Source organism: Poromitra crassiceps, assembly GCF_964638095.1.
Source record: "Poromitra crassiceps genome assembly, chromosome: 15".
Taxonomy (NCBI): domain Eukaryota; kingdom Metazoa; phylum Chordata; class Actinopteri; order Beryciformes; family Melamphaidae; genus Poromitra; species Poromitra crassiceps.
The window spans coordinates 16,041,106-16,059,680 of NC_139634.1; the positions used below are offsets into that span (position 1 = coordinate 16,041,106).

Sequence of the window (18,575 nt, forward strand, 5' to 3'; positions counted from 1 at the left end):
ATATCTGGGGTGAGCTCGGTATTCACATTGAGTAGCATGGGATTGTAATAGATCTGATGGACATCACATAAACCATTATGACTGATGTTTCTCTCTTTCTCTTCTCTCTCCCCCCTTTATTCCTCTCTCCCTCTTTCTCTCCTCTGTTCTCTGCAATCATATAAAGGAAGTGGAGGTAAGTGTTAAATTCATTGTGTTTATACTTTGATAGCAGAGTGTTGAAATCCACTGCAACAGCTTGCTGGATGCTGGAAGCTCCAGACGTTCCATAGTGGACACGTTGCTGCAGAGCTGCACTGTAGTTCATTAAAGGGTAAACATGGCATTTTATAACTTGGAGCCTATAGACCTTATTCGACTGACGTAACTCACGTACAGGCACGCCCACCGCCGCCATATTGTTGACATTTCCACGACGCTCACTGTCAGAAGTGACTGAGAGCCTGGTGATAGTAGCAGCAGCCAGCAGCAGGAGTATGCTAGCCACCGTTACTAGCCTATTTAATACCGTTTTTACTGCATCAGGAGCTATTTCACAACAGCGATGGTGTGCTGTGTAATAACACACGGCTATAATATCAGCAATAAATTGTGATGTGATGTGAAATGCAGTGAGGTGATGTGAAATGCAGTGATGTGATGTGAAATGCAGTGAGTTTAATGTCAGGACTTTGAGAAAAAAGTCAGAATTCTGAGATTGAAGTGAGAATTCGGAAGGGAAAAAGACAGCACACTGTACTGTTACATCATGTGAGTGTATCATTGATGATGTCACTGATCATGTCACTGATATCACCGATGTACAGACATTTGAATGTCTGGGGTCCCTAGACTTTTAGGTCCCGGCGGAAGTCATTGAATCAGAGATTATGAGCTCCCACTAAATTGTAATAGCACACTGGTCTAAACAGCACACTGGTCTAAACAGCACACTGGTCTAAACAGCACACTGGTCTAAACAGCACACTGGTCTAAACAGCACACTGGTCTAAATAGCACACTGGTCTAAATAGCACACTGGTCTAAACAGCACACTGGTCTAAACAGCACACTGGTCTAAACAGCACACTGGTCTAAACAGCACACTGGTCTAAATAGCATACTGGTCTAAACAGCACACTGGTCTAAATAGAACACTGGTCTAAACAGCACCCTGGTCTAAACAGCACACTGGTCTAAACAGCACACTGGTCTAAACAGCACACTGGTCTAAACAGCACACTGGTCTAAACAGCACACTGGTCTAAATAGCACACTGGTCTAAATAGCACACTGGTCTAAACAGCACACTGGTCTAAACAGCACACTGATCTAAACAGCACACTGGTCTAAACAGCACACTGGTCTAAATAGCATACTGGTCTAAACAGCACACTGGTCTAAATAGAACACTGGTCTAAACAGCACACTGGTCTAAATAGAACACTGGTCTAAACAGCACACTGGTCTAAATAGAACACTGGTCTAAACAGCACACTGGTCTAAATAGCACACTGGTCTAAATAGAACACTGGTCTAAACAGCACACTGGTCTAAATAGAACACTGGTCTAAACAGCACACTGGTCTAAATAGCACACTGGTCGAAATGGTGTTTGTGTGCTTCAATCAGAACTCTGCAGGAATTATTTCCTTGGCATGCCACAATTCACACTTTCATACCCATAAAGTATAAACTGTATAAGAGAGAGAGAGAGAGAGAGAGAGACATGAAATGAGAGAAAAGGGAGAAACTAATTAGGTTCCATCATCACCTCATTTCAAAATGTTAGCTCAGATCTTAACGGCTGTCATTTATAGAACAGGGACTGGTTGAGTGGGTCAACTGTCCCTTTTTCTGAACTTTTTCAGGTTGCTGCCTAATTTGGCTTCCTTTCTCTCTCTCTTATTCAATACTAAAGGAGGTAGAGCCCCTGCTTTCCAGCATAGCAGGTTCACTCTGACTGGTTCAGACACTGCTCTCTGCTGACACACCTAGGGCTTTCTCTGCTTGAGACGGTCTAGATAGTACTACTTTGAGTGTGTGTGTGTGAGAGAGAGAGAGAGAGAGCGTGCATGCGTGTTTAAGTTTGTGTGTACAGATTCCAGAATGTATAATGCCACATTAACTTGTTGCCATGGTGATTGGCTTTCCAGTTTTGTATTGCTCCTGATGTTTAATGGTCACCTCTGTAACACAAGCGTGTGTGTGTGTGTGTGTGTGTGTGTGTGTGTGTGTGTGTGTGTGTGTGTGTGTGTGTGTGTGTGTGTGTGTGTGTGTGTGTGTGTGTGTGTGTGTGTGTGTGTGTGTGTGTGTGGGGGGGTGTGTGTGTGTGTGTGTGTGTGTGTGTGTGTGTGTGGGTGTGTGTGGGTGGGTGGGGTGGGAGGGGGGTTGACATGGTTAGGAGGAAGATATTACTCTATTATCATAATTGAGGCTATTTCTTCTGATTTGGTGATGAATTTCCTTACATAAAAATCTACCTGTCCTTATCTCAATCTGTCAGATTGCAGCTTGCATTTGAGCCATGCCCATTTTTCTAGAATACGATTGAATGTTGACGTAGTGTATACGACTGGATGGCACTTGTAAAACACAATTGTCACTCCCAGTCAGACAGTATAACTATATTACTATTTGTCAATGTATCTTGCGCATTCTATGGCTGGCCAAGTTGTAACATAATTGTCTTTGGGTCATTTATAAACTAAATTAATTAATATTTTTTCTATTGATTTTTTTTTTTTTTTTTTACTGCTATTTTACATTGAAGTCAACGGCGAGTGGCTTGTGTTTCCCCCCTAAAATGGGGCAGGGCCATATCGACAATTGAATTTATTGCTGTTGAAACATATCGCATGTATCAATTTTTTCCCCCCAGCATGGCAAAGGCATGTCGCGCACTACTCTGCCTCTGATTGGCCTACCCTGATATTTTACCCTATCCGATCGCCCTAAAACTCATGCCTAAACCCAACCAATCATCACTCCTCATGCCAGTAAATCCAACCTCCTTGTGTCTAGTATCGCAGGACAGGTCTTCGCCATCTTGGGGAGAAAGAAATCTCCATCGTACACCCCTAGTTCTCTTTCTTGCAAGGTGGCTGTCTGTAACCTAGCAACCTTTTTTATACATGGCTATTGAACAGATGGTGGTTGATATATGAGAAATACATCAACAAAACATAATACCGTGGTGTCTTATTATTGGCTCTTGTAAACAAGGCACAGTAGAATAGTAATATTATGCTTTTCCATTGTTTTACCTACTTTACCACTGCATAGAAATGAGAAATCTTCTTTTGAAAGTGGTTACCAATGGTTACAGCCAGCCATACTGGAAGAAATTGACAAACACACAAACATTCAATGCAAGCTGCCTCTATTCGAATCGTATCGTGAGCCAATATCGTCCTCGTATTGTATTTCAAGTATTGTATCGTATCGTTAAAACATATCGTTACACCCCTACTCTTGACACTAGACCTTGTGCTTCTTATTATACAAGAAGTAGTGAAATATCTCCATCCTTGTAACACCTGTTATTTCCATATATGTCGATGGTTATTTCTCTGTCACATTTGGGCTCAGTACAGCAGGAGTGAATCATTTTGACAAAAAATAAAATATATAAAAATACTGTGACTTGAAGGCACACACTGAATAGAAATATAATATACAGAAGCTCCCCCCGGTAAACGATCCAGAGTTGATTTCATGCAGAGTTTTATAAACTCCAGGCAGTCTCAAGTGACTGAAATCAGTAATTGAGGCACTATGAGATGGAATGCTAATTTATATAATTAGCGGGGTCGTTTAGGCTATTTTACTTGTATCTGTTCAGCAGCAATGCACTTGTTTGTGCTACTGTACATTGGGGAGACTGCAGGGACACCGAAAAACACCTCCTGAGTGTAGTATTGAATTTGAAACAGCTCTTGTTTTTCTGTGACTCGGTTACTGGCAATAAATTCCACATTTTTGCCCTTCAGCTAATTCCTGTAGTGCTCACATACCAACTGACAGTGTTTGGAAAGACCTATCTGTATCTTATACATCTGTCATAATACATTAGCCTTCATAAAAAGTAATTTAACTCAAACAGCTCATCTGTGACTCCACTTGACCAAGCCCAAAGTAACACTTTCATTTTCAGTTTTGATTCATTTTCGACATAGGCAACTATAATGTATGAGCACATCTCAAAATGCACCGATATACATTCCTGTAAATGTAGAGCCAGAGGGATGGAAAATAATTGGTGAAAAACATGTACTGTATGTACGTACGTACATACATACATGTTGTGATGAACTTGTGACCTGCCTGAGGCATTTTCCTGGGTTTGACCTGATACAGTTAATGTATATGCTGGGATTGTCTCCAAGCCCCCGACCCTGTATAGGAGTAAGAGGGTGAAGAAAAAGAATGAATAAATGGACACAACTGAAGAGCATGAATCTGTATTACATATAACATATTATAGCCTATGTCATAGGCTCTTATAATGTATTTGTGTTTAAGATGGAGCTTGTTTTTGCCTCAGTGAAAATAGTTGTTTTATGTTTTGAAGAACAGTTGCTTCTGTATGTGCAGAATTATGTGCAGAAACTTGCTCAACAGTAAAATGGAGACAAATGTTTTGTTCTCATATTAACACATTCAGTGCCAAGGACGTCTGTGGACGTCCTAAAAAAAAGTAACGAGGAGTGCCAAGGACGTCTGTGGACGTCCTAAAATCATAATTCATATTATTCCATAATTCTGCTGTTTAAGGTCGTACCTAGCCAGTGAGCATGAATCCCTTCAAGGGATCACACGGCGCCACCTTAAACATCGTCACAGGAGCTGCTCCACCCACCTCAGATCCTTTACTTTGTACAGGAGACAGCGGAGAAAGTGGAAACCGATGCATGCTTTCTGCCAGCGCCGTATATATTGCTCTGCCTACAGCGGAGAGTGGGCTCGGCTGCATCCGCGCTCACAACTGAGCTCTTATGCTTCTATCTATCTCCACAGGATTTCCTAGAAAGGCAGCATCCGAAGCCGAACGGCCATGCCTTTTCGTTCAGTCGCGTTTGCCCATCAAGGAAATGATGCGCGCTGGGATCTGTCCGGGGCAAAAACGAGAAAACAAACTGTGCGTGTGGGAGGAGCCCGCAGCTCAGAGGTGGAGAGGGGAGAGGGAGGGGGGAGGGAGGGGGGGGGGGGGGGGGGGGGGGAGAGGTGTGTGTGTCACACAGGCTTCACAGAAACCACACCACACGCCACCACATCAGAAAACACCAGCCAGAGTCAGTGAATGTGGTCGAAATTAGAGTGCAAAAGGTATTCATAAAAGGGCCTATAACTTGGAAAGTAAAAAAAAACGACAGAAAACCATTGAAAGTGCACTTTTTTGAGAGGCTGTAATTTCATAATGGAACTGTCTAGAAACAAAATTTCTTCTTTGGAAGAAGCAGGAGTGTTCAATCTTTCATTAAAGTCCAGCCCCGTTAATATAGCCATAATAGAAAAAATTCTATAGCTGTTTTCAACTGAATGGAAGTGAATCTGGCACAGGCTCCAGACAATTTTACTGAAGCGCTGTGGCACTGAATGTGTTAACATCCACACAGTATTGCTTTAGGACACTGAGTCAGTTTAAGGACTAAATTAAAACATATTTTCTTTAACCCATAGTCCAACATATTGTTCAAAAGCAAGCTATTTTGGGGGGTTTTGAGACATGAACATAGGGCTTTATGAACGGAGTTGAAAACACCGACAACTTGTGCCAAACACATAATTAAGCAATATAGCATGAGAGCCAGTGTGTTGTGGCAAATATATCCCGCTGCTCAGCTGCATCCCACGAGGCCGCAGGCCGAGTGGGATAACTGCTGAGCAGCGGGATATATGCCACAACACACGCTGCTCGAGTGCTATATTGCTTTTATAAAACGGTTTCCAAGTATGATAATATAATAATAATAATAATACTATAAGTCCGACTGGCATGTCATTCTGATAGAGTCAGTTGAAACACTACTGTAAGGCGGGACCGCAAGAACGTGCGGGTGATTTGATTGGATCGTTGACATTGGCCAATCCTGGCGCTTGCTGAGAAGCTGAGGGCTTTCTGGAAAGCCCGACACGCAGCTCGAGCGCAGTGCTGCATTCTCAGCGCTTGCTGAGAAGCTGAGAGCTTTTCTGCAAAGCCCGACACCAACTAACGTTACGGGGTTAAATGCGGGGTTAACAGCCTTTTTTTTTGCAAAGAAGACATTAGCCCGCGTCTATTCTTGTACAAAACATAATTTTCTGCGAAGTATTAGTAAAGTTATAAGCGAAGATCGATTCACAAGGATCTGACAGCTGTCTCCGCCATTTGTTTTTTCTACATTGTCATTTGAGGTAACCAAAGCCTTTTAGTAAGAGAGTTGCCATATGGCTGCACTCCAATAACCCATGGCCATTCTGGCCATGGGTTATTGGAGTGGGTTACTGGATTTATACAATGGCTGTGAACCAATCAGATTGCTTGATTTGAGAGAGCCGTTAACATGAAATAAAACATCATTGCCCAACTTTGCTGGGAGGAACACACACAGTTGAAGCTGTATTCTGTGAAGACGAACTCCTGCAAATGGCAGTGGCAGTCTGAGCGACAACCCTAGTAATCAAAATAATTAGAATATTCCCATTCCCAGCAAACACAAACAAAAAGTCTACTGTTACAAGCAACTCTTTCTCTCGGTGGTGCAGTGAAATGTGATGTTGTTTTCTCCATGACTACCTACATTAGTTTCGGGTGCTTTGACCATTCAGGACATCGCTGTCTCCCCACAGACCTCCATCTCCTTCTGTCGCTTTGTCTTCAACCCTGTTCTGTCTGTCTGTCTGTCTGTCTGTCTGTCTGTCTGTCTCTGCTTCAGTCCATCTGTCTGTCTGTCTCTGCTTCAGTCCATCTGTCTGTCTGTCTCTGCTTCAGTCCGTCTGTATGTCTGTCTGTCTCTGCCTCAGTCTGTCTGTCTGTCTGTCTGTCTGTCTGTCTGTCTGTCTGTCTGTCTGTCTGTCCGTCCGTCTGTCTGTCTGTCTGTCTGTCTGTCTGTCTGTCTGTCTCTGCCTCAGTCCGTCTGTCTGTCTGTCTGTCTGTCTGTCTGTCTGTCTGTCTCTGCCTCAGTCTGTCTGTCTGTCTGTCTGTCTGTCTGTCTCTGCCTCAGTCCGTCTGTCTCTTTCTCTGAGACCTCGTTCAGTGCAGGAGCCGGTTTTGACCTTGACACCAAATGTGTCCCTGTCCTAGTTGAACTTCTTTGTTCTTGGGCTCATATCTTTCTTTATTCCCATGTCTGTTTTCTGCAGGGTTCTGTGCATCTTTCTGTCCTATTTTGGGGAGATGTTAGGCTAGCATCCCCCCATCCGATCAATATCTCCTCCTTTCCCACTGTAATCACTCTCCTTTACGGAAAGACAAAGCATGAAAGAGGAGCAGGAGGAAAGGAAAATGAGGGCAGGATTTCTCAGTGGTTTGGTGTACTCATTTATTTGGACTATTCTCTATTTCAGGGGTGGGCAACTGGCATCCCGCGACCTTACTCTGCGTGGCCCCTGTTTTTTTTTGTTTTTTTACAAGGCGGACGTTTTTGGTTAGTTTAAGTTAAGTTAGACCACCCAAATCTGTGTTTTTATTTTACTGTACATCCCAGAACATGGCGCTAATGGCGTTAGCATTGTTTATCCACATAGCATAGTTTAACGTTAGCATTTGAGCTAACGCTATTGTAACAAACTATATCCAGGATGCACATTGCACATGCAACATTACTTATCTGATTATTAATATGACATATTTGGGTGATGTACCGCATCAAATGGCTGTAGCGGCCTGTTTTAAAGCTAGAGCAAAGTTTCTGGTGTCATCTGAATGGAAGAATTACTCAATTTGAATATGAAAAAGATAAATGTTGGTATAATAAACTTTGATTACCAGTTCATCAAATTAGCAGCTATAATTGGGAGTGATGGTGTTATAGTAGGCTACTGTTGGAAGTGCACGGCCACAATCCGGCCCTCTGGTAGCGAGGACATGTTTTTTGTGGCCCTCTCTTTTTTTTATACTTTGTTTTTATTCATTTTTTTCATTTTTAAATGCAAGGAAGGAACAGACAAACATGTACCGCACACAAGACAGAGACAGACATTAGTGGGGGGAACAGATACAAATTCAAATAGAGTGAATTAGGGAAAATAATAGATCCTGAGGGAGCACTTCCATCTTCTTCACATGTGTCTTCTAAACTAGTTTACAGGTTGCTGATTGCTGTGGGTTGCATTATGAGACATCCAACATTCAATCCCATGGGGTTTTTCACATGGAGAGAACGAGAGAGGAAAAAACAAAAAACAAACACAGTGTACAGAGTGAAGGGATCGACTTACAGGTTACCCCTCACAGAGATCCCTTGATCTACCTACCTTGACCATCTCATCCAGTGGTTAACACATTTCTCCATGCAGAGTCTCATAGAAAAGGTCAAACTTTCCATGTTGTAAATTTCCCTTACAATCCCTATCCAATCTGATTTTGTTGGAGGTTCTACATTCAGCCATTTCCTAGTGATGGCTTTTTTACTGGCTGCAAGCAGTATGTGGAGAAGATACCTATCATGTGAATTGAGCTTGTGCGGTATATTGCATAAGTAAATTGTACTTGATTTGATTTGATTTTATTAGACAATATGCAATACATGAGACAAATACTGCGGTGTCAGGGATAAAACGAAAAAGTCCAGGACTTATTTCCATCGTTGTCCCTGTTGTGACGAGTGTCCCCTGTGGAGACAGGCATCTGTAAAGTGCAATACAAGTGATGAATACAACATTAAAAATGGGTTAGGGTTAGGGTTAGGGTTAAATGACAAAAAAAAACATATACTATATCAATCTAAAAGTGCTCAACTTCAGTCAGAGCGAAAACAATAAAAAACAAACAATAATATCAGCAAATCAACAACATATCACAATACATCACAATTAGAAATGGCAGGTTATGCAGACAGGTTGCTAAAAAGCTGTTTCTTAACCTTTGTTTTAAAAGCCACCTTACTTTCTGTTTCTTTGATTGGGAGAGGCAGTTTGTTCCACTCCACAGCACCGGAATAGATAAAAGATACTCTACCTGTCAATGTCTTATGCTTGTGGAGGGCCACATTTCCTACACTTGCTCTTGTGTTGTGTCCGTGTGCAATTTTCTTAAAATAATTGTTAAAGTATTCCGGTGCTCTATTGTTTAAAATCCTATGTACCATAGTAAGTTGAAGCTGTCTGGCCCTTTCCTCAACTGGTAACCACTGGAGATGAGTGAACTGAGCCTTCCCCACGTGGCTTCTGTGGTTAAGGCCCAGAACTACTCTAATCAGTTTGTTCTGTGCCACCTGAAGTTTCTGTTTCAGGGCTTTGTTGAGGCCCCAGTACCAGGAACTGATGGCATAGTCAAGGTGGCACTGGACTAAACATGATGCTAGAATTTTCAGGCATTCCCTGTTGAGCAGTCTGGACTTCCTGGCTAAAAACCTGGTTTTGGCATTTACTTTGCCTAAAACTTTTAGTGCCATGGTGGCGCCCCCTAATGTACCATCAAGGAAACAGCCTAGGTATTTGACAGAGGGCTTGGCTGTTATGGATACCCCTCCAGAGGTTAGCTTGAGTTTGGTCTCCTTACCTAATCTATATTTGGAGCCAAAGAGAATAGACTCCGTCTTTCCCATGTGTAACAGTAACCTATTGTCACATAGCCAAATTTTTATTTGTTCTAGGTTTTCGGTCAGAATATCTTGAATCTGCGTTAGGTTTTTGTTTGACACTAAAATTGTGTACTAAAATCGTGATTAAGCCTTAGGCCCATTATTGTGTTTATCTCAGCTACTACTCCCAGCCAGTATGGTTGAATTACAGCACAGTCCCAAAAAGTATGAAAGTGGTCGGCCATGGTGTTACATTTCCTCCAGCAGTGACCGTATTCTATGTTGCCAATCTGTGTCTGTTTTATCTTTGGGGTGATAAAAAACCTAATCAAGTTTTTCCATACAAATTCTTTTGTGGCCCTCTCTATCATCAAAGTTGCCCATCCCTGCTCTATTTGGTCAAATGATATATTCTCTGAATGGAATTATTTTGTAACCCATTTTCTTCTGCTGTGTTTCCCTTCAGGATGACTACTTCAAGAGCTGGGCTCCTGCTAAGTCTGCAGACCAAGGTAAGAGTGTGTGTGTGTGTGTGTGTGTGTGTGTGTGTGTGTGTGTGTGTGTGTGTGTGTGTGTGTGTGTGTGTGTGTGTGTGTGTGTGTGTGTGTGTGTGTGTGTGTGTGTGTGTGTGTGTGACTTCATATTAATGCTTATAGCTATACGCTCATGCAAGTATATGAGTCTATTATTATGCGTGACTAGTGAGTCCTCTGAGACATTTGAAGCTGGTGTGTGTCTGCCCGTGTTATAGCCCATATGTCCTCCATTACAGCAAGACAGACATCTTCAGCTAGAGAATGCCATCCCACATCAGGCTAATGTAGGCGGCCAATGTTAGCGCAGGGCTAGCTCCTTTAAGTCAGTGTTTCTCAAACATTTTCATGTCAAGGACCCCTAAACTGACACAAATTACACCACGGACCCCCCTTTGATCAGATTTTGTCCCAGGTTCCCACATAAGATAAGATTGCTTTTAGATGTTTTATCACAGAAAGTGTAGGAAACCCATGACCAAAACAGTCATACATTCTCCCATGTTACTTATGCATGGTATTATGGTGAAAATAAATGTATCCCTCTTTTTGCTGGGGACCCGCTGGAACTCCCTCAAAGACCCCTGGGGGTCCCCAGACCCCACTTTGAGAACCACTGCTTTACGGAACAGAAATGAGAGATAATTGTGCAAAAGTGTGTGGAGTAAACATACTTGTTTCTGAATGTTGCTTCAGAAAAATTATGTTGTTTACTTGACTTTATGTACTAATTGTAGTGTTCAGTGAGCTGCTGCCAATTGTCCAACCATCCATTTACAGTGGTGTGCACGAGTGTGCAGTGTTGGACTTGGGAGAGTTACTTTTAAAACATATTTCACTACAGATTACTATAGTAATCTACAATAGTAGTAATACATGTCCTAAAATGTAATTTGTACTCAAGTTAAGTAACGTATTCTAAATACTTTGGATTATCTTTGGAATACATCAAAATCGTCTCGTTGAGCCCATTTGTCTGGGTCACTCTGGATGTACACAAACGCGAGGGCAATGCGGTCAATATGTGCACTGATGTAATGTTGCGACCTTCTTCAGCATGTTTCTAAGTAAAATGTGTTATATTTCCATGTCATGCGTGCGTGCATGTGTGTGTGTGTTTCTTTTATATAGCCAACTGCTGTTAATTCTCAGTTATGTTTTGCTTATGGAATTACTATGGCAACAATGCCAAGTCCACTTTAGAATCAAAAGTGTTCTGCTCTTAGATCCCCAGTAACTCATCCATTATTACACACATCTCTATCTCTCTCTCTCTCTCTCTCTCTCTACACACACAAACACACACACAAACACACACACTCAGCTTTAAGTGGATGATTGGGCATTTAGAAACCGCTCACTCGACAGCACTACATACAGAATTCTTCCTGCTGGATTGCACCACAGAGACGCGAGTTTATCTGCCAGCCTGGTTTCTGCACATCTAGCACAGTATCTGTAGGTCTTTAGGGAAAGGCTTGCTGAGCCTGAACGGGTTTATCTGGGCCAGATCCTCGTGGAGACTAGTCCTAATGAGAACAGGCGAGCATCAGTGGATCACATTTCTGGAGTTACTCTCTAGTTTCTCCAAGTAGACAGAGCTTCACTGACTACATCAATGAACTAGACAACGATTCATCTGACCAAAGAAACCAGCTATTCTACCAAGTAACAAGATGTTATGTTGCAATCCATTGTGCCACAATCCAGAGAGAGAATGCAGAGGCCCTATTCAGATGCAAAATGGCATGCTTTGGGTTGGCCCCAGCTAGTATAGCTGTAGTTAGGGCAAATAACTTTTAATGGAAAGAAATGGCAGCTCCATATTGCCCCATTGCAACATCAGCGCCCAGCAGCCTCTGCCATTTTTGATTTTTGGAAACATGACAGAAAATAACCTCGCAGTGGTCAGCTGCGGCAGCGCTGGCCCCTATAATCAGCCTCTCTAAACAGTAACTCAACGGGAGAACACTCTAAACTTAGGGGATTCACATCTTTTTGCGTACTGCAAATCTTGATTGAAGTGGTGTAGTGCAGGGATGTAAAACAACAACCATATTGTGGAAACTAAGCAAAATTTTTCCTTTTTTTTTTTTTTTTTCAAGATAAATAGCTAATGAAAAGGACCCGAGGTTAAAACCACAGCAACGCACTTCTGATGGAGTGGACGACAGCCGCATTTGCGCAACAGTGACAACACAAACTGCAGGATTAACATCTTTTCCGGGCGTATTGCAAATCTTGGTCTATTCTATTTACTTATACTATTTACTTATTTATTCAATGGCAGGATCAAAGCAGAAACATGTAAACGTTCATTCTGAATTTCATTTATTAAATAAATACAGCACTTTGAAATCATGGGTTCAGATTGACTAATTCAATTTACTGATTTATTTATTTCTAAAGAAAACACATTTATTGATGAAAGATCAGCTCCATGTGTGCTTATACTGTATAAAGCTGCATTCATTTGTCCCAATTGTCTTTATAAAACTAAACATATAAACCATATACACTTATAAAACTATATTACTGTAAAAACTGCGCTTATCCTCATCAAACATCCATTCCTCCTATTCTGCACCCACCTGGCACACCTCCCGTAAAAGGCAGCGTGTATTTGTAGGGAAATTGGCGAGTTTTAACAAACTGCTTTATAGTGTTTTTACCAGTTCTAATGACCGAGACCGGGTTTGGGAGAGGAGGAAAGCCTCAACTATAATTCGGCTGTCTGTAAAAAACTGACTGACAATGAAAACTGACAGAATCCAAACTTAACAAGAAGCTACTAACCTGTAAACAGTTTGCGCAAATGCGGCTGTCGTCCACTCCGTCAGAAGTGCGTTGCTGTGGTTTTAACCTCGGGTCCTTTTCATTAGCTATTTATCTTGAAAAAAAAAAAAAAAAACTACGAAAACTTTTGCTTAGTTTCCACAATATGGTTGTTGTTTTACATCCCTGCACTACACCACTTCAATCAAGATTTGCAGTAGCCTACGCCCGGAAAAGATGTGAATCCCCGAAGTTTAGAGTGTTCTCCCGTTGAGTTACTGTTTAGAGAGGCTGATTGTAGGGGCCAGCGCTGCCGCAGCTGACCACTGCGAGGCGCATTCGGTTTCCAAAAATGTCTCTTTCCTTCCAAGCTCTTTGGTTAGGGTACAGGGAAGGTTAGGTATACGATAGAGATGCGCGGATGAGCTTTTATGCCACCCTAATCCGCATGTATGCATAAACGTCCGCCCGCCATAAGTCCGCGCAAATTATTTCGTACTATTTATAGATCCACGCCCGCCATGTACCCGACATTTCACAACGCTATAAATGAGCGATTTGGGTAGATGAACTTACTGTTTCTGCTGCCATCTGTGCGATCGCTGCAGTCCACTCCAAATAAACTTCCATCCATGCTGTATTATAATCCAGTCCAGCACTTGCCCATGTAGCATACGAGGCTAACGCTATAGCTTTAAGTTTAGATCAAGACTGGATTGACCTGTATGGGAAAATAATACCAGCAATCTTCTTCCAACATGTCTTCAGTGTAAGGTGACCAGACATCCCCGATTTTCAGGGACAGTCCCTGTTTTTGGTGACCTGTCCCGGCTGGAGCTGTCCCCGAGAATGTCTCCTATTTTCTACTGGCATCTGCAGCCGATATGACTCTAGCGGGCTCATTCTTAAATCTAGAGTGAAGAAGATACTTATAGGCTATGAAACTAAGACCTGCAGCATCTATTGGGACCAACAATGCCATGATACCTTGTCGGGAAGGGGGCTAAATAATGAATTTTGAAAAACCGGCATGGTCAATTTCAAAGGGGACCCCTGACCGCTCTCACCTCAAGATATCTGAATTAGGGATGGGCATGTCTAGCAAAAACACTATTCGAAATTCGCTGGCCAAAGTCGACTTTGAATCGAAATTCGAAAATTAAAATTAAAATGTAAAAAAAATTAAAAATGTAAAAAAAAAAAATGTGAGTTAAATGTTGCATTGTCTCCCCTGATTCTAAGTCTAAGGCTTTATTAATTAATAGAAAAAGCTTCTGCTGTGGATTTTTAGCTCAAACAAGCATTGCACCACTGAAGTAAAGAACATATTACATGACATTGACATTTTCGAAAATAAAAAACAGTTTTGACAATCATGAGTGGTTCATATATTATATTATATTATATTATATAATTATATATATATATAATATATATAATTATATATTATATCATATTTAGTAGGCTCAGGTCTGAGTGCCAAAGGGGTGCCAAAGTCACCCCCTCTCCCTCTCCGCACAGGCAGTTAAGATGATTGGTTGAGCCATGCCGGCTCGACGAATCAGCGGCGGCCGTAGGCGGGCTCTGGCTCGTCTGGGCAAGTAGTGGGTACATGGTCTTTGTAGTTCTTTTCACTCTCAACATGGCTGCCACCGCGGAAGTGACAGGCAGTCTGAATGAAATTGAATGTAACGTTCCCAATTCTATGTATTACATTCTAAAAAACGACCCTCAACATTTGGGAAGGCTAAGCCACACAACTAGTTCGTTATAATCTAACTAAATGCTTCGAAGGTGACTTTACGACCGCGAGGACTCAATCAATGAATACCACGGAGATCATCCACACAGGCACCTTCGGCGATCTGATTGGTTGAAGTTAACACCCACCAGCGGTGATAGACAGATGGGTCATCCAATCACCTGCCAAGTAGCTTGGACAAAGTGCCCGCCTCCGTCAGCGGGTCTGGTGACTTCATTGCCAGATCGACTGGTTTAGTGAAACCTATGTGGAGCTATACCGTCCATCTGGCAGCGTCAGGTTAGCTTCCTGCTGGTCCAGGAAATCTTGAACAATGAAGAGCTGTAACAGCCCAGGCTCAGTGGACTGTACAAATGAGGGGAGACCACACATGTTTTAAAGTCATAACAAAAAGCATTTATTATAAACTAAATTAATTACTCAAAAGATAAGATTAGATGTGTCAGTCAGTAACGTCAGTAGGGAATGCAGTGTGTGGATGAGTGGGAAGTGTAGTGTAGTGTAGATGTTTGAGATGTATGAAAGTAAGATTCAAAAGAGCCTGAGCTCAAAGCAAACCAACAAGGTGGAGAGAGGAGGAGAGAGAGAATGAGAGAGAGCAGCCAACTCAAATAGGGAGCATCCAGGTGCTCCAGATCAGCTAATCAAGCAGCCCCAGCCTCTGCCCAGCCAGGACCTGCAGACTGAAAGCAACCAATCAGTACAATGAACCCACAGCACATAGACCAGAACTGCATCGCGTCTTCAAGCGCCCAGCTCCAAGGCCGCGCCCCTTTTTAGGGGAAACCCACCATAGTAAACGACGGTACAAGAAGCCGAAACCACTTCAAACAAACTATTTAAAACGGTTTAATTTGATAGAGATATGCCGAAGAGTTGCTGTGTTGTTATAGTTTCACTAACAATAAAAAAAAAAAAAAAAAAAACTGGTCTGCGATAGGGTAGGCGCATAGGCGTGACACCGTCAATGTGGACGATGCATGTAACCTGGTGGAAACTGGATACAGTGTTCATATAAGGCAAGTACCTCGTGTCGATGTATCTTGCGCATTCTATGGCCGGCCGAGTTGAAATATATTGTCATGTCATTGTGTCTTTGGGTCATTTATAAAGGAAATTAATTCTGTTATTTTTCTATAGATGTTTTGGGTACTGCTGTTTTACATTGAAGTCAACGCGAGTGGCTTGTGTTATCCCCTAAGAGGGGCGCGGCCTTCAAGTTTTGCAAATTACCCGGATGTGCTGTTCTGGTCTATAGTGAGGGCTGCCACATCCCCCCCATTAAAAAAAACTGGGTACCACCTAAATCCCAAACAAAACAAATAGAAACTGTACGAATAATTTTAAATACATTTACCATCCCATTTTTTCCCATAAGTCCCTGTAACCCCTAATATGAGGCTACACCAATTGGAATCTATATACAAGACATACATTACCAATAGGGATGGGAATTGATAAGATTTTAGCGATTCCGATTCCATTTTCGATTCTGCTTATCGATCCGATTCCTTATCGATTCTCTTATCGATTCTCATTGGCAAGGGAAAAAAGAGTACAAACGGGTTTATTAACATTCATTTTCTTTTATATTATTATTATTATAATTATGTATTATTATTCAGCTCTGAGATCAGATTGCTCTTTTCAATCCCATACCAAGCAGGGATCAGTGTGTCTGTTAAACTGGCTCTGTTTGGGGGTTTGTATTTTGGGTTGAGCATCTTTGTCATCTCCCTATAGAAAATATATAGTGGGAATGAATGAAACAGAACTAGTGGTTAGAATGACAACATGCAACTTTGACATTTTACTTTAGCTGGCATGTCAGACAAGCTTAGTCACTGCTCGGTGACATTCGTTTACCCTCGCCTCGGTCATTTTACTCTTCCCTGCCTGGGTGAATGGAGGGGCTAGAGGTGCACAAGAAGTACTCACTGCAGCCTCTAACCCAGAGTGACGACCAGTCTCTGAACCAGTCTGACTCTGAACGTTATCATCATCTAAATTAAATGGATGGAAATGGAGTATTGGTGTAATCTGGTTTACACAATGAAACAAATGGCACGGACACTAAACACAAAATAGACAGGGTCTGGAGGAGTTTACCCTCCATATTAACAGATGATGCGCTAATGTTAGCCGCGCTGCTGTAGCCACGTTATCGTCACTCCGTAGCACATCAAAAACGTGTCATTCCTCCGAAATTATTGCATGCTGTGTGGACAAATGTTTCTGCATATTGCTAGTATTTCCCCCCTTTGACGAAATAGAGGTTTTGCAAGCATCGTTCTGCTTCTGCCTAGATGCCATGGTGGCTGCGGTCTAAACAAAACAAGGCTGCGTGCGTGTCGCAGCGTGTGACGTCATCGCGCATGGAATCGATAGTGGAATTGTTAAGGACTTTGGCTAACGATTCCAAGGAATTGATCCACTGGGACCCGGTTCTCAACAAGAACCGGTTCTCGATTCCCATCCCTAATTACCAATAGCCAGTAGTTAGCTCAAACTGAAAACCAAAGAACTCCAAACACCCCCGTCTACCATCCTTATCTCCACCTCATCAACCTGGTACCTAGGAGCAATTTAAGAGGAGGACGACGACAGAAAACAAGAAGGCAAAGGAGACCAGGATTAACAGTGAAACAACCTGCTTATGGCTCAAAATCCCCGAGACAGAGCATCAGCCATCACATTATCTACGCCTTTAATGTGGCGGATGTCCAAGTGATATGGCTGCAGAAATAATGCCCATCTCATAAACCTTTGGTTCGGGTTTTGTAATGACCGCAAGAAAGTGAGGGGATTGTGGTCAGTGTAGACCACCAACAGAGCAACGCCACCCCCCACGTACACGTCAAAATGTTGAAGACCCCAAATAAGAGCAAAGGTCAAATCTGGTTTTTTAACCAAAATACACGGTGAACCCCAGCTGGAATGACATTGTTCAGCTATGTTATTCTCTAACATGTTCTGTACTTCAGATTCGAGATGTCTCCGTTTCTCCGGGTTGACCCGATAGAAACGCTGCCGGATAGGTTTTGCATCCCCAACATCCACATCATGTTCTATCAGATGGGTGCGTGACGGGGTATCTGAAAAAAGAGAAGGACAACTCTCAATGGCCATTTCCTCCCTCTTAGGACCATCCAAATGCCCCAATCCAAGTTATTGAGAGCTTCCAAATTTTTCAAACGGCCTCGCAAAACCCCCTCATCCGGACTCACTGCTTCATCCCCCTCATATGCTGCCACCATATGAGATGAGATCACACCCTCAGTACATGTTAACAGAACCGGTCGAACCCCTTCCGCTGTTTCATCAGGGCGTTCAGGACCCTCTGCTGAAGAAACATAGTAAGGCTTTAACAGATTAACATGACAGAGCCTAGTGGACCTCCTGCGTTTTGGTGTGGCTATCAAATCATTTTGTTCTGAGATTTTCTTCACCACAGAAAAAGGGCCAGTGTACTTAGCCTGGAACGGCGACCCAACCATAGGCAACAGAGCCAGAACTTGATCCCCTGCAGTGAACTGCTTTGGCTCTGCACGGCGATCATAAAGGCGCTTCATTTTACCTTGGGCAGTCTCCAAATTGTTTTTTGCCATTTCCAGTGCTGAATACAGCCTATGTCTAAAGCCATTGACATAACTTAATAGATTTTGGGGAGGTTGAGGTGATTTCCATCCATCAGCCAGCACAGCCAACAGCGAACATTATGCCCAAAAACTAAGTCATTAGGGCTAAACCCCAAACTTTCTTGTACCACCTCCTGCACTGACAACAGTAACCATGGCAACC

The 18,575-nt window shown here is 42.5% G+C and overlaps 1 protein-coding gene across 1 annotated transcript in view; it reads left to right on the plus strand.

The window, feature by feature from the left end:
• LOC310789972 (testican-1-like) overlaps nucleotides 1–18,575 on the plus strand; it is a gene marked incomplete at its 3' end in the record, with an annotated part of 159,947 nt that overhangs the window by 64,854 nt on the left and 76,518 nt on the right. Inside the window, exon 3 of the mRNA XM_083651693.1 lies at nucleotides 10,171–10,216. Within this exon, the coding sequence (XP_083507819.1) occupies nucleotides 10,171–10,216 (46 nt within the window). The remainder of the gene's footprint in view (nucleotides 1–10,170; nucleotides 10,217–18,575) is intronic.